This window comes from Barbus barbus (genome assembly GCF_936440315.1).
Source record: "Barbus barbus genome assembly, chromosome: 31".
In the NCBI taxonomy this organism is placed as follows: Eukaryota; Metazoa; Chordata; class Actinopteri; order Cypriniformes; family Cyprinidae; genus Barbus; species Barbus barbus.
In genome coordinates, this window is record NC_136759.1 from 26362545 (window position 1) to 26387188 (window position 24644).

The 24644-nt window shown below is 38.2% G+C and overlaps 1 protein-coding gene across 1 annotated transcript; it reads left to right on the forward strand.

Annotated features, from left to right (window-relative positions):
• Nucleotides 1–1814: 1814 nt before the first annotated feature.
• LOC306851446 (transforming growth factor beta-1 proprotein-like) lies at nt 1815–19427 on the forward strand. The gene is made up of 7 exons (XM_079387680.1): nt 1815–3842; nt 11700–11963; nt 13075–13161; nt 13279–13426; nt 14518–14668; nt 17385–17495; nt 17687–19427. Exons 1-7 carry the CDS (start codon nt 3518–3520, stop codon nt 17732–17734), a joined length of 1134 nt encoding a protein of 377 aa, XP_079243806.1. The 5' UTR covers nt 1815–3517; the 3' UTR covers nt 17735–19427.
• Nucleotides 19428–24644: the final 5217 nt, after the last annotated feature.

The following is a 24644-nucleotide window of genomic DNA, read 5'->3' on the forward strand; positions in this document are numbered from 1 at the left end:
AGGGTCAGAAAGCTCTCAGATTTCATAAAAATAAATCTTCATTTGTGTTCCAAAGATGAAAGGAAGGTCTTACGGGTAAATTAATAATCAATGAATTGTTGTTTTTAGTCATTTATTCATTCATTATGTTAATTAGTAATGGTAGAATTTAAATTTTTGAGTGAACTATCCCTTTCAAATGCTCCCAGTGTTACTTACTCTTCATAATTGCATATTTACAAACTATTTAATTTCAGTAGATAGCTCTACAGGTGAATTCTTCCTAAGAATTGAATTAAAGAGCTCTCTAATTGTGATTGTTGAAATCTTGTTCACTAAACAGAGACATAAGACATACTAAATATATGAGACAAGTTGTTTTCTATTTATTTTTATGAATTTTGCCCTGTTTCAGACATTTCTGAATATAGTTTAAATCTCTGATTTGTGTTATTTAGTTACTTGCTAGATATATCATTTTTTACAATTATTAAATAGTTAATCATAGGTTAAAAGGTCTTTAAAAAAAAATCGAGGTCTAGCAGAGTTGAAGAAATTTCCAGTAAGCACTAGCTTTGTCGTGCGTATGAAAATAATGGCACACGGTTCTGAGACTGCATGTCTTCAGAGTCACACTGCTGTTTGAGTTTGTGGGCTCTAGAAGTGTGTGCTCGCTCAGGATCAGAGCCTGGTCTCTTGACTATAGTTTGTGAGAAAGTTTGCAGGTCAGTGTTGGCTGTACAAACACACAAATGGTGCTGGACTGAATATGACCCTGTCCCACAGTAACCTCAGGGAAGATTGAAGTATTACATCCATATAGTGACGGATGTATTATTTAGAAAACGGAAGATGCTACTGTTTTGTTTTTTTATTATTCTGAATTTCTGAAAAGAAGATGCAGACCTATATGCCAAGAAAAAGTAGAAAATATTTTGCATTAAATCTAATACTTTCTAAAGAGGTTAAAATACTTAATCTTAAAAACTGTCTCTATGCATGTATGCAAATGGTGATGTTAAATAGCATAGTAGTAGTTAAATAATAGCTACTTGAAACTGCAAGAATTAAGACTTGAAACCTGCAGATCATTTCACTGCTCTCATTTGGTCCACAAGAGGGGGTCAGAAACACATGAAAATGGATGCTGTCAAAACATTTTGAAGCTTTATCAGCTATATTTTAAGAACAATATATCAGTTACACCTTACCAAAGCATAGAAAAGACAATATATTTCATTATAGAGATTGATTTCATTTTCTTGCTACACACATTTAAAACAAACCAAGCAAATCTAATTGAAAATCACATTGCAAAGTGAACAGTGCTTTGCATAATGTTTATTGCTTTATGGAAATGCATGATGGAATTATTTTCCAGCACAGTGCACTACACTGTAGATTCCCTTTGACGCAATGTGTTTTCCTAGGGCAGTGAGGTTATCTGAGAGCATGCAAATAACTGGTTGCTATAGTGTTAATTCTGTTTAGCTCTTTAGGTACTGAGATGACATTAAGCTCCCAATGCCAGCCAAATGTGCATTTGGATCACGTGTCTAACATTTCAGCTTCACATCTATTTAGCTGCTTCAAAACATTTGATACAGACGCCAGAAAATAAACAGCAAAGTGTACATCAACTCACCGCATGACATAAATGTGGCCTTGATAACAGTGCTCTGTTGTGCAGCTCGTCAGGTTCGGTTTGGGAGTGTGTTTATGCAATAGAGAGCATTCCAGTGTGGCTCTCATCATCTTACCTTGGCAGTCATTTAAAAAGGTGTGTGGTTAGTTTGGCCAGACGCTAGTGCCATGCCCATGTTATTTACCTGTCTGTCCTTTCTCTGTGTGTGTGTGGGTGTGTGTCTTCCAGAAGCTGCTAAGGGCTTCCTGGCCAGTATAAGAGAAGCGCTGTGTGAGCAACAGATTTCAGAGAGTCTGTTAGCCTCATTTCCTGGGCGGAGAGCACTAGTGAAGCAACAGCAACCCTAAAGGAGAACGAGTGAGTAAGCTCGAGTGGGATAGAGTAGTTATTGGAACCTAAAGCTCTCACAAATCATTTTGTCACCAGCAAGCTCTGACAAGCGAGGAGAGGGAGTGTGTTGCAAGAGGGAGCTAATAAAAAGAGTGCTGTACGAGGGAAGGAGGGTCTGAAGGACTTTTTTTACTCAAGACTGGGGTCAAAAGGCATAAAAGTGGACAAACAGAAAAGAACAAAGGCAAGACGGGAAGGAAAAAGGACATTGGCTGTCACTGCTGTGGTTCTGGCGTTTACAGCCTGGCTACTCATGGACACTTAATTTGTTTCGCTCTTTTTGTTTACTCCATCTGTCACTCGAGACTCGTGGGTTGGACGTGGTTAGTTTGATTTTTCCTGACACGTTACATCATCGGGGCCAAAACGTCAGGGTATTTTCCGAGAGGATCTGTTTTCCTTTCAATTTTTCTCAGTGAAATGTGTGTGTCGGGGTGGGGGGGAACCAGCGTGTTTGGTTAGCCGTGTCAATGGATCTTTCCACTTGTCTTTGTAGTGGGAAAAGCCCTTAAAAAGCCATCTAAAAAAACACTGGTACTTATTTTGACTGATCTCTTGTGAAGCCTTGGCTCTGAATAGAGTTCCTCAAACTTGACTGAACTTCTATATTATCATTTTGGGTGGTTTACAGAGATTCAAAAGCAGTTTTTTTTCCCTAACACAAGGTTTGCATGTTAAATGAAGAACTATCAAATTCTGCAAGTCACCGTTACTGTTATCTGATTATCTGAACGCTTCCGGAAAATCAGTCTGACCAGCAGAGGAAACCTAATGTTGTAAAAGCAAACTTTTGAGGAAATCTGAGCTGGACACGTCCCTTTGTCTTGTTACGAATACAGGATGCAGCTGGATGGGGTTGTCTGGTTTAGTCCAATAGTTAACAGGGCTTCTTTAGTGGTTTTCTTGTGAGATGACAAAACATCGGCTGAAGCATCAAGAGGGTTGGAAAGCTGTGAGTAGTTAGTGAGCAAACACGCTTACAGACGTGTCATTGTATCTGCACCTCTGCGTGTTTTCACAGCGGGAACTATCCAAGACCAGAGGAGAGAAAAAGAGTCAGTCCAGACGCATGGACTCGAACAGGCATTTCTGTGTGCGACTGCCAGCAGTGAGCCGGCGGTAAAGTTGTGCCGAAAGGAGAAAAGCTTGTGTTTGTATGTGAACGTGGGAATTTTTTACTGAAATTGATGCACATGTAAAAGTGCATGTCAGTGCTCGGCACCGTTCAGGTTGTTTATGTGGGAGAGTTGTTGTTCCATTTGGCCAATCTGCACCTGGATGGACCTCTGAAACAGGTGAGGCATCAGGAATTTCCCTTATTAGATATCAGCTGTTCTGTCAGCTTCATTATTCAAGGTGCTTTCCAGAATCATCATCAGGTAGCATCACCTCCATAATAACAACACTGCAGTGTCTGTTTGATCCATACGCTCTGCATCAATCACAGACTCTTGGTGAGCCTCTCTTTTTACCGAAAGACAGTTTGGACTTAGATTTGGCACCATGAGGTTGGTTTGCTTGGTACTGACAGCCCTGTGCATGGTGGCTAGAACGGGAGGTATGTCCACGTGCAAAACTCTGGACCTGGAGGTGGTGAAGAAGAAACGGATAGAGGCCATCCGTGGTCAGATCCTCAGCAAACTGCGGATGGCCAAAGAGCCCGAATCGGCGGTAGATGATGTTAGACAGAAGATCCCAGATACCATGCTTTCTCTGTACAACAGCACTGTTGAACTGAGTGAAGAAATGAAGATGAAGCCCGTTTCTGTGCAGGCTGAAGATGAAGATTACTTTGGCAAGGAGGTGCACAAGTTCGTCATCCGGCAAGGTAAGAAGTGTCCTCCGAAGTGTCCATGTTTAGAGACATAATTTCCTAAAGTTCCCTTCACAGTATACTTCATATATAGAAATGTAATACATATGCTGATTTGGTAAGTAGCAATTTAATTAAGTGGAATAGTATACAGTCAATCTTTAATATTATTTATATAAACATTAGTGTCATTCAAGTATCACAAGTCTTGTTTCTTCAGCTCTGTGAAAAGCAGGCCAACATGTCCAGTTCAGATAATTAATGTTAGGTTCTCTAACGCTGTAACAACTGGTTTGTGATAAATCATGCTCTCTTAGGTTTGTGTTCCCCTGAAACCCCTCATGCAGCCGCTAGGGGAGCTAGGAAGCATTTCATCCCATTTCAACATTGCCCTCAGACTATCTGTGGTATTTTAATAGCCTAGTTGTTGTTGCTGTTGGCTTCATGTGTTAGATTGTTAAACTCGAAGCTTTAACAAGTTCTTGCTAGGGGGTGAACATTTTGAGCACACTTCTGTCTGTTCGTTTTGAACAATCAGTTTGTTTGATTGCGCTGATCAAGCTGGGTGTCTTTCACAATTTTTGTCTTGTGCCTGTTAGATCTCTTGTTAATACATTGCTACATCTGTTTTTTTGATGGGAAATAACTTTACATGTGATGCTTACCACCACTTGCTTTCATCCCTCACACTCTTTACCTCATTTAACCACTTCAAACACTTCAGACATAAACATCAGGCCTGTGATCCGATACGCACGGGGAATAAAGACCTCCATGGAGATGGGGCTTGCTCGAAGGATGAAAACCAAGGACAAAGAGACAGAGAAATATGGGCGAGAAACTGTTTATAAGGGTAGAGGAGTCAGATCCGCTGTCCTTCTCACTAATTCTGTTTTCTTTTTGTGTATTCCTCTGGGGTTAGGGGCTTTCCTGTAACTGAGCCGTCTATTTTGTGTCCCATACTGCTTCTGTCTCTTTGCTAGATTTCTGACAGGCCCATTTGACAGCAAAGAGGGTTGCTTGTTTCTGAGGTGTGACTAAGATTTAGAGGAAATAGTCCCAAATAGCAACATTGAATTCCCCCTTTTGTGGTTTCCCTCATGGGACAAAAGTCCACTCTATGTTCTTGTGTTTGTGTAAGGCTTCTTAGATTTGTTTAAGGTGGAATACATTTTAATAAATAAGTGCAAGGCCTCCCACGCTCAGTATTTACAGTCTGTAGTACTGTAGTAATTGCTTACTTTTGCAAGACTACGTTACACAATAATTAATTGATGCACAGTATGTGAAGCAAGTCCAAGGTTGGAGCCACAACTGTAAATGATTATTACATTTGCTGAAGAAATCTGTGTTTACACTTCATTTTGATAATCCACATTAAAAATTAAGTAACTTTGCATCTACATGTCAATTAACACTCATTGGGTTATTAGTAGGCTGTTATGGTTATGGTTACCCCATGCTTAAACCAAGCAAATGTCGTAGGGTGTAGTGTGTGGTTTCCTGGGTGTTTCATTGAGTTTGTAGAGTACGTTTTTAGAACATTTCTATGTGGTTGCTAAACTGTTGTGGGATGTTGCTAGGTGGTTTCAAGCAAAATGGCATGACTTGAGGTATAATTCAAGTCTGTAGCATAAACATTGTTGGGTGAGTTAAGGCTGGAATACACTAAACAAACCTCTAAAATCTAAACAGATTTTGGCATCATACACTCTGACTTTGAAAATTACAGAGGAAAAACTGGACATCACACACTGGATGACTGAGGATCACATACTACCAGACTTTTCAAGTAATTTCAAACAGCAAACTGACATAGAAACATGTGTCAAATCTTTTCTAAAATCAGATCAAAATATGTTTTGATCAGTGTGAGTAATGCATTACAGGAAATGTAATCAGATTACTTTTTCAAGTAATTAGCAATGCACTACTTTTTCAAATAAATAACACAGGTTATTTTGTTTTTTCCATTTTTTCAGACAGAAAATTGTCAGGGTTGACAGAAATTGGCAGTGAGGTATTTCCTTCAGCCTGAGGCTTATTCATTTCACTTTTAGTGTGAAAGGGCCTTTACAGGTGCCAACAATATAACCTTTGGGTTTTCTGATATTAAAAACAAAGGAGGCAAGCCCAGCCCAGGTGACAAAAAGTAATGCAAAAGTAACGTAATGCATCACTTTCCATAAAAGTAACTAAGTAACGCAATTAGTTACTTTTTTATGGAGTAGGGCAATATTGTAATGCATTACTTTCAAAGTAACTTTCTCCTACACAGGTTGTGATATCCGATGACTGGATGGAATCATAGCCTAAAGGTAAAGAAAAACAAAATCTATGAAATCTGTCAACTCAAATCTGCAGACTGACTCTAGCATCAACATGTCCAGACTGTAAATTGGGGAAAAAACTGGGCAAAAGTGGTGTAATGTATTCCAGCCTGTACTGTATGTGAAAAAGTATGAAAGAAAAATGTTTGTTCTAATAGTAGAAATAATATGCTTGGGACACCAGTAATCATTCATATTGTGGATTTTTATTGTTGCAATACTTTGAAATGCATTCAAGAAAGCAGAACAATCCTCTTGACTTGTTGAACACAGATCTTATGCTTAGTGTAATAGATAGAACCACTACTTTTAGCAATGAGAGTGTGTTGAAATATTTTTCTTCAGGATTAAAGATTTGTTTTTGTAGGATTGTGGATGGCTGTCATCATATAATATGGTGTTCGTTCTTTCCACTAGGTTTTCTTTCAGTAGCATAGATGTTTAAGTTGCTACAATGCAGATTTTGCCACATTGCATTTTATTTGGAACATTTATTTTTCCTTATGGCTTGCTAGACTCAATAGTATCTGTTGAAGGTATATGAAAGAGATATTGTTTTCTAGGTAGTACTGACTGTGCAGTTGTGTATTCATAAATTATGCTGTCAAATCAAGAGTGCTCAATTTACAGCCATGCCCTGCAGCAATGCCCAAGTTTCCATGTCCTTCTTCAGGCTAATCAGTCATGCATGTGTGCTATTTTTCATTTCATGTTATCACATGTCAAAGATTGTGCTGACTGCACAGCTCATCTGCCGGGAAAGAGTGTCATGTCTCAATATGATTGGAGCAGCACAGATAGTCGAGGAAGCAGAGAGTTATGATTCTATGGATGGATAGTAAGAGGAGAGGAGTGTAAAGCGTGTGTTGGAGAGGCAGATTTTTAAGCCTGCTGGAATCTGGTTGCACCCATTACTAATGATAGGCCTGTCTCAGTGCCTGTTAGGACAGCTGTCCTGGGTTTACCTGAGCACCATCCTGCGTAAACACACACAAAGAAATCCCTCTCCACCCTCATCTGATCCACCATACACCATCAACAAAGAGCAGTCCTTGACATCTTTTATATATGGCCACAGGTGTTGATAGATGGGACCCATTATAAAATAGTTTCCAAACCAATGTGATATATCCCTCAACAGTGAATAGAATGTTTCCAAAATGTAGCAAGCTAATGGGAAAAAAAAATCATTATAGCTTTTGGATAAATCTTATGAAACACGTACACTTAAAAATAAAGGTGCTTCACGATGCCATAGAAGAACCTTTTTGTCTAAATGGTTCCATGAAGAACCTTTAACCTTTATGTCTCACGAAAGGTTCTTTGTGGTGAAAAAAAAAGGTTCTTCAGATTATAAAATAGATGGTTCTTTTAAGAACATTTGAATGGTTCTGTGTGGAACCAAAAATGGTTCTTCTATGGCATCGCTTGAAGAATCTTTTGAAGCACCTTTATTTTTAAGAGTGTATTTATGGCTTATTCTTATTCTGCATCGCTTAATCCTACACCATACCTACACTTAACAACTACAAGTACTTTTCTTACTCAATAAGCAGCAAATTTGGAGTTTACTGAGGCAAAACTCTTAGTTAATAGTGAATATGTGTTCCCTAATTGACAGTGTTTCTGAAGATTATTTTCTGCGTGTGGATGGATGGTTAGTGGAACTGACCACAGAGAATGTTCCACCCATCCTCCTACATCCTCCATCAGATGTCTAGCAACCTCTGATAGATCTCAATCATGTTGTCTGCTGTCAGGCTGTCACGGCACTCAGCTCCAGCACAGGAAGTCCCCTTTCTGACAAACATTGCGTTTAAATGCCAAGCTTTAAATGTCAAAAAATAATGTCTTGTTTTAATGTCATGTGTGGAGTTGGTGTAGTTGGTTTCCTGCATAGCATGTGATATACAGGTCCTTTTCAAACAATTAGCATATTGTGATAAAGTTCATTATTTTCTGTAATGTACTGATAAACATTAGACTTTCATATATTTTAGATTCATTACAACACAACTGAAGTAGTTCAAGCCTTTTATTGTTTTAATATTGATGATTTTGGCATACAGCTCATGAAAACCCAAAATTCCTATCTCAAAAAATTAGCATATCATGAAAAGGTTCTCTAAACGAGCTATTAACTTAATCATCTGAATCAACTAATTAACTCTAAACACCTGCAAAAGATTCCTGAGGCTTTTAAAAACTCCCAGCCTGGTTCATTACTCAAAACCGCAATCATGGGTAAGACTGCCGACCTGACTGCTGTCCAGAAGGCCATCATTGACACCCTCAAGCAAGAGGGTAAGACACAGAAAGAAATTTCTGAACGAATAGGCTGTTCCCAGAGTGCTGTATCAAGGCACCTCAGTGGGAAGTCTGTGGGAAGGAAAAAGTGTGGCAGAAAACGCAGCACAACGAGAAGAGGTGACCGGACCCTGAGGAAGATTGTGGAGAAGGACCGATTCCAGACCTTGGGGGACCTGCGGAAGCAGTGGACTGAGTCTGGAGTAGAAACATCCAGAGCCACCGTGTACAGGCGTGTGCAGGAAATGGGCTACAGGTGCCGCATTCCCCAGGTCAAGCCACTTTTGAACCAGAAACAGCGGCAGAAGCGCCTGACCTGGGCTACAGAGAAGCAGCACTGGACTGTTGCTCAGTGGTCCAAAGTACTTTTTTCGGATGAAAGCAAATTTTGCATGTCATTCGGAAATCAAGGTGCCAGAGTCTGGAGGAAGACTGGGGAGAGGAAAATGCCAAATTGCCTGAAGTCCAGTGTCAAGTACCCACAGTCAGTGATGCTGGTGTTGGTCCACTGTGTTTTATCAAGGGCAGGGTCAATGCAGCTAGCTATCAGGAGATTTTGGAGCACTTCATGCTTCCATCTGCTGAAAAGCTTTATGGAGATGAAGATTTCATTTTTCAGCACGACCTGGCACCTGCTCACAGTGCCAAAACCACTGGTAAATGGTTTACTGACCATGGTATTACTGTGCTCAATTGGCCTGCCAACTCTCCTGACCTGAACCCCATAGAGAATCTGTGGGATATTGTGAAGAGAAAGTTGAGAGACGCAAGACCCAACACTCTGGATGAGCTTAAGGCCGCTATCGAAGCATCCTGGGCCTCCATAACACCTCAGCAGTGCCACAGGCTGATTGCCTCCATGCCACGCCGCATTGAAGCAGTCATTTCTGCAAAAGGATTCCCGACCAAGTATTGAGTGCATAACTGAACATAATTATTTGAAGGTTGACTTTTTTTGTATTAAAAACACTTTTCTTTTATTGGTCGGGTGAAATATGCTAATTTTTTGAGATAGGAATTTTGGGTTTTCATGAGCTGTATGCCAAAATCATCAATATTAAAACAATAAAAGGCTTGAACTACTTCAGTTGTGTTGTAATGAATCTAAAATATATGAAAGTCTAATGTTTATCAGTACATTACAGAAAATAATGAACTTTATCACAATATGCTAATTTTTTGAAAAGGACCTGTATATAGCTGCAAAATTACTAATAAATAGACATGAAATACTGATTTGAAGGTAATGTATTATATGGGAAGAAAGAGCGAGTGGAGTTATATGAGAGACACTAGCACATTATGTTGGAAATCAGTTTACTGGGACAATGGACATTTGAGGCAAATAAATAAAATAACTCACATTGAAATAGAGCAGAATAAATATCTCATAAATATATCCATACCATTGTCTAGAGCTATGAAACTATTCCACAGTAGCCCCAGTGCTCTGAATGTAACACTGGATGGTGTGACTAACGTTGTATCGATCTCATGTATCAAGACTGAACTGGTTAAACTGATCCCAGTATCAGATGCATACAGCAGTTAGTGCCAAGCTAATTAAAATTTATCCCTACAAGCTATCTGAATAAATCATCCAGTTATTCCTTCTTCTTCAGTTTTATTTAAGCCTACTGATAACATTGCTTTAATAGACTCAATGGGAGATGGATCATTCAGCGTCTAGCGTGTGTAATTAGATTCTTACAGTTAGGATTAGGATTTATTTCAAATTATATTTAAATTAAACCCTAAGTAATAAACTACTGGCAAGTCTAGTCAAGTCACCTATGCTTCTATAGTGCTTTATACCATACAAGTTGTGTCCAAGCAGCTTCACGGTAATATACAGGAAAATAACAGAATCAATGATGCAGACTTCATCCAATATGAGAAATTCAAATCGCATCGTTCAGTTCAAGTCAGTTCACTTCAGTAACTGTGTAAAGTTCATCAATTATATACGTCATTCAGTAAGCAGCTCTACAGAAGACAATAGTGTCATCATCCAGCTCAAATTAGTTCAAATTTCGTTCTCATCCAATAGTGTCAGTGCAGTCAAATCAATAATGCAGTATACTGAATATTAAGTGTCTCTTAAACCCCAGCTAAACAAAACCCACGGCGAGAGCGGTAATCACCCAGGCTCTGTCTCATCTGGCCGAATGAACGAACACGGTGGGATTTATGATTCCAGGGTCGCATTTGGGGATTGATATGTACTGGATTGATAGTCTTGTCATTTTTTTCATCAATACTGGGACGAATTGCATAAACATAGCCACCATATTAAGACCGTGTCTAAAAAAGTTTGACTAGCTAGCAGTTAACCAAGTCTAACATTTAACCAGACTTCATTTTCAGATTCAAATTAGACCAATCTACCTTTATATGTAACTGACTAATGACCAGTCTTGTATATATATATATATATATATATATGACTAACTTTTAAGACCATTCTAAGCAGTTGACACTTGGCCGTATCATTTTTTTAAATGGTAAATTGTTTTTTTTAATAATAAATTGGTATCATTCAAATTTGAAAAGAAAGATTTGGCTAACTGCTAGTTGGTCAAATAGTAAGTAAGTATGTTTATTCAACTGGCCTTTAGCTTCTTTTGCTTGAAGACTGGGATACGTTGCACCGGCGTTAGGTGCTAGAAGAGTTGAAGTCTATCCAGCAGGTTGAAAAATCAAGGTAGAGTTGACGTTTAGCCAGTAGTAGATGGCTGGCTAATCAGTGGCCGTAAACATAATGAGACTGAGGTAACTCATCCCACACTATAGGTCTCCTCCCCACGTTAAACATCAGCAAAACCAGTTATAGCAACCTTGAACACAGGTTAATGATAGCTTTCTCTTTAAATTACACAGCTACAGCCAAAATACAGGCAATGGCAGTATAAGCCTCAATAAGCCATACAACACAAATGCTGCCTTGACAGTATTATAAAGGCCAAGAACTACCATCTGACTGACTTAAAAAGCAACAAATTACAGTCCAATAAATACTGAACAATTCACAAACAAGTCAAAACAAAGCCGATCATACAATTCTGCTTATGGACAGCCATCTAGTTTATTTAGTGCTTCAAACTAAACTCTAAATATCATTCAAAGATTTGGCTCATATTTGGCAAACTTTGGTTCTTTTGTGCGTTAATGGTTCATTTGACAAAAGAGCGATCTGTTGTCTGAGCAACTTTTCTGTCTCTCACTTTCTCTCTAGCTCAGAATGGCACAAAGCATCAAATGACTTTTAACGTGTCAGAGATGAGGCGGAGTATTCCGGACCACCGGCTGCTGTCTCAAGCCGAGTTACGGCTTCGGATTAAGAATCCTACAATGGACCAGGAGCAGAGGCTGGAGCTGTATCGTGGAACAGGCGATCAGGCTCGGTATCTGGGCACTCGCTTTGTCTCCAAGGACTTGTCCAATCGTTGGCTCTCGTTTGACGTGAAACAGACGATGATAGAATGGCTGCAGGGTTCAGGTAAGGCCATGCCAGCATTCAGCTAACATCAGTTGTAGTTTCCTAATTGCGATTGATGAGCTCATAAGAATGCATGCTCCACATAATCTGTTTGGTTTAAACAGTCTACCATTTCTCATGCATCTACTTAATGTTGTGATAACCCAAAACCCACAATAATGCAGGATTCTGTTATTGGTGCAGAAATGAGAACAAATAAGAACTTGCAGACCACAGTACTTAAAAGAGCATAATAATCGTGATGGTACATGTTATACTTAATAAAGAAGGAACAAGAGGCTTTGCTATATTATGAATATCGCCTTAAGCACCATAATTTGGATGAAATGTTACTTGTACTAAACTGTATGTTAGGCAACTGAGCAAATCTGTTTTATTAGTGGTGTTTGCTAAAGCATTATTATTACTATTTCTCATACTTATGATTAGGGATTTGAATAAATCTGTAATACTAAGCATTAAATGTCAAATGCATCCTTTGTGCAACAGGCATCAATAATTCTTGAAACTCTATTGAGAGGTGTACTGTTGCTTTACTTATAAGTGTTTGGATCTGGCTCATAAAAATAATTGAAAGGAACAGCACGATCTTATTTATAATGTCATGATTTGTGGGTGGTCTTTTTCCAGAACACTATAATTATAACAAACAATTTTTGCATAAACAAACAGCACTTACATTCAGAAAATGTAAAACTCTAGCAGTAACGTCAGTATGTTTATTCAGGGAATTACAAACATTGTAGTTCGTCAGAGCCATAAACTTGTGGGCAGCCACTTTCAAATGTCCTTTTCACAAAACTTTTAAATGTCTTTTAACCTGTTAACTGCTTGACTCTCTTTGTTATTGCCTTTTCCCCATCACATATATTAGTAATTAGTTGCCATTTGAAAGATTAAACTCAAAATTCATCAATTTTGAAATTGGAGTTTGCTTTACCATGGAAATGTTATTTTAAATCCTTTTAGTAGGCTCCTCCCCCTAGTGGGCGGTGTCAAAATTCCAAATTTCCAAATTCCAAAAATTACAATTCCAAAAATATGCACGTTAAATGGCTTATACAGTGCAAACCCCAAAATAAACATGTGTGTGTGTGTGTGTGTTTAATAGAGGAGGAAGAAAGTTTAGAGCTGAGGTTATACTGTGGCTGTAAAACAGACCAGCAGAGTACTGATAAATTCCTCTTCAGTATATCAGGTATGATAATCTCAATAATCTGAAACCTAGTGCTGGAAATGTATGCCAATATAATCCAAACTGATATAATCTTTGATGTAATCTTTTTCTCTGTGTGCTGTATGTGTGTATTTTCAGGACTAGACAAGCAGAGAGGTGACACTGCTGGTCTGGCAGAGATGATGGCGAAGCCTTATATTCTGGCTTTATCTTTGCCTTCGAATGGCAACTCCCTTGCATCCGCTCGCAGGAAACGAGCTGTTGGCACTGATGAAACTTGTGATGAGTAAGTCTGTTTGCTCTCTTTCACTTTTTATGTTTTGTTTATAGATACAGTATAGGAGTACAGATAACAAATACGTATACCCCCGGATTCAAAGACAAGGCTTAAGATTAGTCCTAGACTAAAATGTAAGTCTGAGCTGTTTCAACTGAAATAAACTGGACTGGTATTAAAACATATCAGTGCCTTTGTTTTGTCTCAAGATGCACACCATTAATGCTTTTTCTAAGGCATGTTAATAAAAAATGACTTAAATGTCCTAATTAAAATATGGCCTAATCCTGGTTTAGTCTAAGCCCTGTCTGTGAAACCGGGCCATACTCTTCTCATTTGGACCAAATTTGAATATCCTTTATATTGTTAAATTCTTGATTCTGATTGGCTGGTTCTGGACTTCTGGGGGTCCTAAGCACAACTGCTTAGACGGTCCTATCAGGGCATCCATAAAAACTCCAAAATGACCCCTGACCCCTTAATCTGTTCTTTCAGAGCAGTTTCACTGTTAGATAAAAAATAAATAACTAAAAAAGAAGAAAATTACAAACAATATGACAAATTTAATAGATAAAAGATACGAATTAAATAATCAATCTAGCCTACTAAAAATAATAGCCTACCTTACAGAAATTAAATGATGTTATACATCTTTAAATATACAATGATTGTTATTAAAGTTATTCAGTGAAGAACATTAAATGACTGAGACAGTAGCATGTTTATTAGGCTGCTGTCTCTTTAAGAGAATGCATTGCTCTAATGTACAGACGCACATTCGATTGCTTTCCCAACTATTGTTCACCTAAGGCATAACTGATTGCATTTAAGTAAGAACTCACCAAGATGGACCTTTGACATATTTTTTAACAGGACTTCAGACATTTGGTGGACTGCCACACAGAAATAAATGGTTAAAAACATAAAGTTATGCATGGAAATTCCAGCAGGGAAAAAAACGAATAGGGCAGCTGTAATTCAATAATTCACCATCCCACCATCAAGTATTTCTATATCTAAAACTGGTGTAAATTGTAATGCAAGTTGGCACCACTGAACACAAAATAAAATAATCCCTCTTTCCCAACATTCTCTGGCAGAAAAACTGAGACCTGCTGTATGCGGAAGCTTTACATTGACTTTCGTAAAGATCTGGGTTGGAAGTGGATCCACAAGCCGAATGGATACTTTGCCAACTACTGCATGGGCTCCTGTACCTACATCTGGAATGCTGAGAACAAATACTCTCAGGTAGGGTGCTGTTTGACCAGTGAAGCTGACACATAGGTATTTAAAAGTACTGTATGTACTTCACCAGTGACGGTGTAACAAAAGCTACAGTATGTCTGAACATGCTCCTCGCTGGTTTTCTTCACCTGGACAAGTTGAAAGGAATCCTTAAATTCTTCTTTGGTGCTGTGCAAAGGCTCATGCCAATATTAGCCTAAAATTACATACACAATGAACACTATCCCAGAACACCAGAACCTTTATGGGTTAATATTTTTAACATGATTTGGGATATGCTATTTCTAATCTGTTTACAATTGTGACCCACTTCTGTTTTTTTTTTCCTCCCGTGTGGCACAGATCAAATGATCTATGAATGTGTATGCAAGAAAAAAGCAATTTCAGGCCTTATTCATATGTGTAAACAAGTCTGATATGAATTGGATTTGTGCATTTGCATCTGCCATGTTAGCGCACTGATCGGATATTCCCATTAATGTGAGTCGTACATCACTGAAAAAGCAAAGGTGGCGAATGACGTCAACTCTGAATGCTTTTCCGGGCACATGCTCCACAGTTTTCCAGTGGAATTTAGATATTTTTACACTAGCCGTGTTTCCATTACCCTTCAAATTGCGCAAATTGAAATTGCAAATAGAAAATATGCCCATTGGAAACACGTCTATTTCGCAAAAAAAGTTTTTGCGCTCACATGAGGTGGTTCTTTAGGCAATTCGAAATAGAAATATTTTTCAAAACTGCAATGAAAACAGTTAGTTTTTTTCCGCATTTACAGCTAACTTGGCGTACGTAAAAGTCAGATGATCATTCTTTAATGCACTATAACCTCCAAGAGAAACTGCTCAGTTTTTTAGTCTGCAGGTTAAATCGATTTCTCCTTCAACCATGGATTGTTCTGCCAAGTGCATAAATGCAGATATCGGATATAGGTCACTTTTAAAAGAAAATGTAAGCTAGTCATCAGAAAAAATAATCGGATACACTCCAGAAAGTGGAATTGGGCATCAAGAACTGCAGTGTAAATGCCTTACATTTCCTGCCTGCAATATTTGCTTGCTCTGGTTGGTTCCTGTCGTTTCTAGAGCAAGGATACACAACACCATCCTTAGAAACTGATGACAGATTTCTTTGAGTTGGAATCTATGTAATAAGTATGCAGTGTTGCACCTGTGGCTGTGTACAGTACATTAGTTCATTTTCAATGCAGAGGTACAGTATTATCCAGAGGGGCATTAGAGAAGAAGTGCTAAAGCTGTCAAAAACAAGTTTTGAATGACTAGTTACCCCAAGGGCTGAAATGCCATACAATTTATGTCATTACATCTTGAATTATAACAGTGATGTTCTTTTTAGCTTTGTGAGTTGTACCTATGCAAGCTTCAAATTTTCAAGAATTCACAATGTTGTTGTTTTTTTTTTTTATGCCCATAACATGGAGGTCAGTGGGGTTCAAAACACTGGACAGAGAAAAAAAAAACACTTCCATTGTATGGACAAAAACAATGAAATATTTGACAAATATCTTCTATCGAAGAAAAAACAACTGATACAGGTTTGGGAATGCATGAGGGAAAATATATGATGACAGGATTTTCCTTTTTGGGTAAACTTTCTCCTTCACAGCAGTGCAGTACTTTAGTTCATTTACAGCGCAGATAGTATCCAGATGGACATGTGAGGTACTTAGAAGGCAATATCAGTGTAACAACTGCATATAAGTAATAGGGTGGACAAAACGGCACTGTGAATCAAAGCTGAATCGAATTAATCTGAATAATGACTCTTTATGTTTGTCTTTTTTGAGCTGCTTTACAGCTGACCTGAATAATATTTCCATCAAAACATGTTGTTTAAAGCGCTGTATATATAAATAAAGGTCACTTGACTTAACAAAACACAAACGATTATTTGAAATTAAATAGACATACAGTGTGCCTTCAAGCTTTGTGACGCATGCTATGGTCAACAGAAGTAATGAAATTCTGTTTTTTCAAATGCTGACACACGTTTAGCATTGTTTCCTATTATTGTAAAAACGATTTGATGTAAAGGCTTTTGCATAAATCTTTAAAATAATTTTTGTACAGAAATATAAATATGTTGGACTATAGTGACGGGAAAGCAGTCAACATACTTGACAAATGCTTCAATACTGTTTAAAAAGCACTCCATGAAGTTGTTTGAGAGAATGCCAAGAGTGTCCAGAGCTGGAATCTATGGACTGCTAATTTGAGCTAACTGAGGATAATTTAATGTTATTTTGGTCACTACATAGTAAATTCTTAAAATGCAATAGTTAGCAGGGGATTATACGAAATTGTATAATGTGTGTAATGAATATTTTAAAATTTAAGTGAATCCGATTAACAGAATAAATTCATGCACAAAATTTAAACACATGTCTATGTTTTCTAATGAATGTTCCACCGATTTTAATTGTGTTTCATGGTGCAATTTTACACCTTTTACCATTTTTTTTACGTTCAAATAGTTTACCAAGTACACAGCTAAACTCATGATTAAAATACGCCATAATATAACTTTCAGCCATCCGTTAATCATGTGCAAATCACTCTATGCTCTATATTTGATCAGTGGTCTCAATGCATTTCAATGTGAGTTCACATAACAGTTTGCTCTTATGAACACTTATTTTACAGGGTGCAGACACTGTTTCATTGCAGTATCAAATGGTATGTGTATTTGTGTCTCACAGATATTAGCCTTGTACAAACACCACAACCCTGGTGCATCTGCTCAGCCATGCTGTGTACCTGCAGTCCTCGAACCTCTGCCGATTCTGTACTACGTAGGCAGACAACACAAGGTAAATGCCTCTTTCTGACTCTTAATTGCTTCTCAACTTAATGCATATCTATTATCTAAAAATACGTTTATGTGGAAAGTACTTCATGTTATGCACGAAAAATATCTGTATCTCCCTAGTCTCTTAAAATAGCCATTTTTGCCTGAATTAATTAATGTGAATGAGTCATTTTGTCTTGGCTCTGTTTCTAGGTGGAGCAGTTGTCCAATATGGTGGTGAGGAGCTGCAAGTGCAGTTAGAGTTCATCTGACTGCATAACCTTACGTTTTCTTCAGAAGTGCTCCGTGGCTTTATCTCTCTCTGGACGATAAGTAAGCAAACGCACAGAGAGATAGATGTAAAGTCTCAGTGGGAAGGAAAATCAGGAGCTGAGACAACTGGCGTGGACAGGAGAACGGAGAAGAGACAGTCGAGCAAAAGTGGAAGCAAAAGGAAAGAGGGCAAAATAAACTTTCTCAGCGATGTCCCTCTACACAAAGACATTTCGTTAAAGCATTTCATAAAACAAGCTCAATATTAAACCAAGTATATGCTTTGTTATCTTTTTTTAATGTTTATTTACATGATTAATTCCCATTAATTTATTGTGCCTTCTCAGTTCATAATTTGATTGTACCATGAAGGCAGCCGTGTAGCATTGCATGCCAAATGTACAATGAAGATTTCTAATGGTGCTGAACTGATAAAGGAAATCATGTCAAAGGAACATTTCAAATTTCAATTAAACGTAAACACCTAAAAGAGAAGTGTTTGCACTAAACGATGGAAGTGAAGGCTCATGGCGTGCAGTATGAGACTTAATGGGATTGGAGCATGCAACAACAAACTGCTTGAATTATTATTATTATTATTATATGTGCGCCGTAGGTTTTATTGTCATGCACAGCTGTGCTCTGAAGCCTGTTTCTGTGAACAGGGTCTGAGTGGAACACTAGGATTTAATGGTGAACATTTCAAACTTCATATTGCACACAATACCGAGTGTCACGGGAAAATGTCTGCCTCTTCAGGTCCTCCTGTAGTCAGGGTTTATTAGTCCTCAAAAATATCTACAGCTTTACTAAAGGAATGCATTGGTCAATCTCAGCAAAGCATGTCTGGGACACATTTCACATTTATTAAATGATATTATTTCATTATTTTTAGGACCATTAAGATTGTTTGCATTGTGTGAGTTCCTGTGTCACAATTTGTAATTTATCTATTCGATTCAGTTATTATTGTTTTACATTAAAGGGACAGACAGTACAACAAATACATACATGATCTGTAAATACTTCTATTAAATTATTAAATTAAAGCAATGCATATTTTTAGAGAATGTGAAAGAAGAATGTGCTCAGTTGTCAAAATGCAAAGAATCTACTCCTAAAAACAGGCTTAATTTTCTTGTAAAATATACTTCTTTTTTTTTCCTGCTGGTTTTGAGGTGAAATTTCAGCCATGTTTGTGCAAGTGATGTGTTAGTGAGTCTGTATCTATGCGTGTGTACTGTGTGCTTGTTGTGTGGTGTTCAGCTGTGTTGGCCTCGTCCTGACATCTGTATGAGGAACATTAGTGTGTATATTTATAGAGGCTTCATGTTTTCCTCTGCCCTGTTTGACATCGGCGGTGTTGAGTGATGGGAATTGTGTTCTGTGTGTTAGTTTAAACACGGCTGAGAATACTATGCTCGCAAAATTAATGTAGTGTCACTCTTCACTGAAAAATATTAGCTAGTTAATGTAAAACTACAGTCCTTTGTAGATATTGTCCTCTTTTTTATGACATGTTTAAACTGCAAGTGTTTTAAATTGCTACAGAATTCCTTTGACAAACATTTCACATCCATGCAGTGTTTTATTATACGATTACATTTCCTTTTTTGCACTTATTTTATGCCATTGTGACACTTGAATTGTTTCAATAAACAAAACTCACAATTCAGTCCACAATACCTAATGGAACGGTGAAATAATGTACTGTACTACTGTAGCAAAGAATCCCAAATACAGTAGTACAGTAAAGAATCCTGTCCAAAAGTTAACTAGAGGAGAACGGGGAGTGTTGGAACACATTTTGTTATATAACATTCCCACATTTAGCCTTTACAAAGCAGTTTGGCAAAAAAAAAAATCATATGACATACATTAATCACCAAGTAGCAGATCTATACAGGTGGAGCTGGGGAAGGTGGAGGGTTTCTGAAGAATGCTGCTACAGCAAGCACTAGTTATATTTTTGAATGTTGAGCAGCGAGCTCATTGGCTACCGATACAGGAGAGAACCAATCAGCTATGCCATGTGATAATGATGTCATTAGGTCAGATTTGAGTTAGACCTATCGGACTGCACCATCTAGAGTTTCATGCCAGAACTCTGTAATTCAGAATTCAATATTTGGTGGAAAAACAAAGACAAACACAGATTTTCAAACTTTCATGTGTCTTGGCATGCTCTTCGCTAGTCTTTCACAATGCTGTTGGGTGACTTTATAGCCTAACACGCCAATTTATGTTTCTGCCGGTGGGTGCTCAACCCCGACTCCATCACCCCACCCTCCATCCCCCCTTTCCATGACTAAATAAAAACTGGGATAAGTTATCATACACATATGCAACAAATTTAATATTTTCAAATATTTCATTCTCTCTACTCAGCAATTATACTGGATTTTTAGTTTTTTTCTGGAGTAGGCCGATACCCTGTTGGATTGTGCGTTTGATGAATTCACTACACAAAATGTATCTTGCGAAGTGAAAAGCACAGACTGCAAATATATTATTTAGTAATCAGATAATACACACATTCTTTCTATGAGGGCTGCGCTTCATTAAAATAAAATGATTTAATGAATACCTGTTTACCATAAGCACTTATTCGCGCATACACAGGACAATTTTTTAGGGCGCACACACAGGCTAATATCTGAAGGAGCGCAGAGCCATGATCTCTTTATGCGAGAGCAAGCCCGCTACAAGCCAAGAGATTCGTACTGGTGCCCTCTCGTATTACAATAATGCACTCTTGACATTCGCCATTAAAATAACGCAAAAAACTGCCATAAATGAACTATGAAAATGAGAATAAAGTCGAACAAGCTGCAATCGATTTCTTATTGGTTAAAATGAACGGAGACTATCTTGTGTTTTTCCGTGGGTGCTCGAGCACCCACGGGATCGGCGCCTATGCTCCTGGTGCAAAAATTCAAGCAGCTCGGCTTTGTTTAATGGCTTGTGTCCATCCATCTTCCTCTTGATCACATTCCGCAGGTTTTCAATGGGGTTCAGGTCTGAGTATTGGGCTGGCCATGACAGGGTCTTGACCTGGTGGTCCTACATCCACACCTTGATTGACCTGGCTGTGTGGCACAGAGCATTGTCCTGCCTGATTCAAGTCTTACTGAAGTACCCCAGATCACCACTGATCCGCCACCAAATTTCACACTGTGTGTGAGACACTGTGGCTTGTATGCCTCTCCAGGTCTCTGTCTAACTATTAGACGACCAGGTCTGGGCAAAGCTGAAAATTATAATCCTTAGGGTGTTTTGCAATCCTCAGCCTGGCTCTTCTTTACTTCTCATGGATGAGTTTTTTTTTTTTTTTGTAGCTTTGCCCTGCCCCAAGGAGCCTGTTTCGAACCATCTTCACCATGCACTTCACCCCAGCTGCCATTTGACATTATTTTTGTAGGTCACTTGATGTCATCTTATGTTTTTTTTATGAGTTGGCAGTCATGCCTGTCAGTGGAGAGTTGTTTTCACCCTCTACCGGTCTGTAGTTGGTTGTCTTGGTTGTCTTGTTTAAGGATGGAAGCAGCCTTAATTTCAGTGTTTCCCAAGCACATTCACTGGCTTGATGAAATGACCAATCGTTAATTGGCTGCCAACTGTCAGCGTTCTGAGACATGCACGTGCACATTGGCTCATCAAGCCTTAAAAATAAGCTTTTTAATGCTATTTGGGCATAAGAATCAACATTTACGAGACAGTTGTTATCAGATTTCATTCGTGTTTTCTAATATGAAATTTAAGTTTGGCGAACAGCTTTGGGAAATTTGATGTTTGTTTCAAAGAGTTAGGAGCTGTACTTGCATGATTGAAATGACTGCCAGCCAGAGAGGCATCTCAAAGATGGCCACAGAGTTAAATGACTTGCCTTAAAAGGACTTAAAAGGAAAAAGAGAGTTGCATCACTACCACAGACTACTGGAGACTGAGAATGTGGAAGTAGCATGCACTGGGGCAAACAATAGTTTCAAACCCTGAACAGTTTCAGAGCTAAACCCCAAAAATTCCATTGTTTCCAAAGTATCCTGTCAAGTTGAAAATGTATCTCATATATATCTGTTTGTGTGTGCATGTGCATATGCGTGTGTGTGTGTGTGTGTGTGTGCAAAAAAAACCCCCAAAAAACACCTTTATTACCCCAAGGAGCATATTAAAATAATAAGAAAAATCCATGTCATGACCCCTTTAATTTTAACTCTATGGTCCTTCTCTGTTTTCTTTTGTTGTTGTTTCCCTTTTTACTTCGTCCTTTCTCCACTTCCCTCTGGGAATTATTGACATGTGGTTGCTCAGGCTTTGGAAATGACTGATGCGTGTCCAGACCCGCTCTTAAAACTTGTAGTGATGACTATATGGAAAAGTTCACAAATACAAATGCTGGCGAGCCTCACACCACAACATCCATGCAAGCCTTTACATAAGTTGCATGCAGGCTGCAATGGCTAAAAGCTTCGTTCATCTACTGCACGGTTTTGTTCATAAACATTCTAACATTTTTGCAAACTCTTGTCATCGGGTATCCTCACACAGATGCTTCTCTCCAAACACCATCAGTATTGTTTCATTGCCACCCCTTGAGGTTTTTTAACAAGCACACATTAACCAAACCATTAGTTTCTGTCTTTGCCAAGGCACAGAATGTGCTGGCAGAGCCCAACAGAGCTTTAAACAACTTTCAAGTCAACATGAAATCAAAATTGATAACATTGCAACACTCTCATAAGGAAGCGTTACTCTTTTATCATGCACCGCTTAAATGTCTATGGAAGCCTGTTTCCATCATTGGCTCTCGTGTGTTTTGGGACCAGTTGCGACATGCCAAAGTTAGTATTTATCTTTTTGAAAGATGTTACCCTTATGAGACTAGCATGTTCTATTTGCTTTATTAACACATGTTCCTAATCTTATCATGAATCATACATAAGTGCACAAACAAATTTGACCTTACATTTTTCTGTCAATTATACCGCAACCCTTAGAAATGAGTCACATTACAGAAGTGCATGTGCTTTTTACCATAGTACCGCTGATGATGAACTAGAGTGGCGTAGTTGTTAAATGTCATGTAAATCTTTCAGGGTGCTAATATAAGAGCCCCAGTGGGCCGATAAACAGCAACATTCTGTGTTCTCAAACGAGCTTCATTCAACAGCTGCACTGGAGTCGACAGCTTCAGGGGAGTTTAAATACACTGTGAATTCTCCTCAAGGTCTAAGCCATTGTTCCTACACTGACATGTGAAGTGGTTACGCTCCATGTTTCTGCTTGTAGAACAAACAAGAGGTCTGTCATCTGAAACACTCACACATCCACAGATGGCGTGTTCCAGTGGTGTCTATAGCTCTTTGATGAGGTCAGACTGAAGCCAAAGCAGGTGTTTTATCTGCCATGTAACACGTTTCTTAAAGGGGCATGGATTTCTTTTTTATATATATATATATATATATATATATATATATATATATATATATATATATATGTTTTTTGAGGTTCAATTATAACATTTTTCACAATAAACAGAAAAATTGGAGAAAAAAAAGACTTGAAAAAATATTATTTGCAACCCTCATTCTGACCCTTTATCTGAAATTATCAGTTTTTAAGAGGAAGCGTCTTTAAAGGGATAGTTCACCCCAAAATTAAAATGCTTTCATCATTTGCTCACCCACCTGTATGAGTTTCTGTCTTCTGTTGAACCCTAACGAGATATGTTGAAGAACATTCGTAACCAAACGGTAGCCATTGACTTTCATAGCATAGAAGTCAATGGCTTCTGTCAACTGTTTGGATACTAAAATTATTTAAAATATATTATTTCACATTCCACAGATGACAGAAACTCACACAGGCTTAGAAGAACTTGGGGGTGAGTAAATGATCACAAAATTTTCATTTATGGGTTAACTATCCCTTTAAGGCTTGTTAATAACAGTCCACTGTTATGATTGGAAGTCATTGCAAAGAAAACAATATCAATGTCCTCTTGCTACGGCACGCAAGTAAAACATTATCAATTTGAAACTGCCATTTACAGACAAAGCACTATGAAATCATTTGCTTACAGTTTGCAATGCAGCTGCTGTCAGATCCATTTCTGTTTCATCTTTTGCTAAACTCTCCAGTATAATGTGCCTCATTCTGCAGTCAAATGCTCTGAACAAACATAGTCCTCTGACATGATCCAGAATGCCATTAAAGCAATTCATCCACTTGTTCCTGACACTGGAATCCATCTAAAATATGTACAGAGATGCAAAGGACATGTTTAAGGCCTACACTAATCCGTATACATTTGAAAAGACTATCTTTTCCGTACACAATAAAACTGAATTTTGCTAATATACTGAGCTTTTTGAAGACATTCTTCCAATTTTATAAATTGGAGAATGCCATTTTCAAATTATAAAATCAATATAAAAAGGGAGACTTAATTCTTTTCCATTGTTGGGGAAAGTTACTTTTAAGTCAAGTCAGTTCAAGTCACCTTTATTTATATAGCACTTTTAACAATACAGATTGTGTCAAAGCAGCTTTACAGTATTAAATAAGAAAATAGCCTGTCAATAATGCAGAAGGACAATAGTAAGCACTCAATGTTTTCAGTTAAAGGCAGTTCATCATTGAATTCAGTGATGTCATCATCCAGTTCAGTTCAGTTTAAATAGTATCTGTGCAATCAAGTTGACAATATCACTGGAAATTAAATGTCCCCAACTAATCAAGCCAGAGGCGACAGCGGCAAGGAACCAAAGCTCCATCGGTGACAGAATGGAGAAAATAACCTTGGGAGAAACCAGGCTCAGTCGGGGAGCCAGTTCTCCTCTGGCCAGACGAACCAGCAGTTTGTGCAGAGGACTCATCTGGTTATCCCGTGGTCTTG

Coding starts and splice junctions, on each gene's coding strand:
- LOC306851446 (XM_079387680.1), top strand. CDS start 3,518: ATGAGGTTGGTTTGCTTGGTACTGACAGCCCTGTGCATGGTGGCTAGA. Junction 13,162..13,278: donor ATTCCTCTTCAGTATATCAG/GTATGATAATCT, acceptor GTGTATTTTCAG/GACTAGACAAGCAGAGAGGT. Junction 13,427..14,517: donor ACTGATGAAACTTGTGATGA/GTAAGTCTGTTT, acceptor ATTCTCTGGCAG/AAAAACTGAGACCTGCTGTA.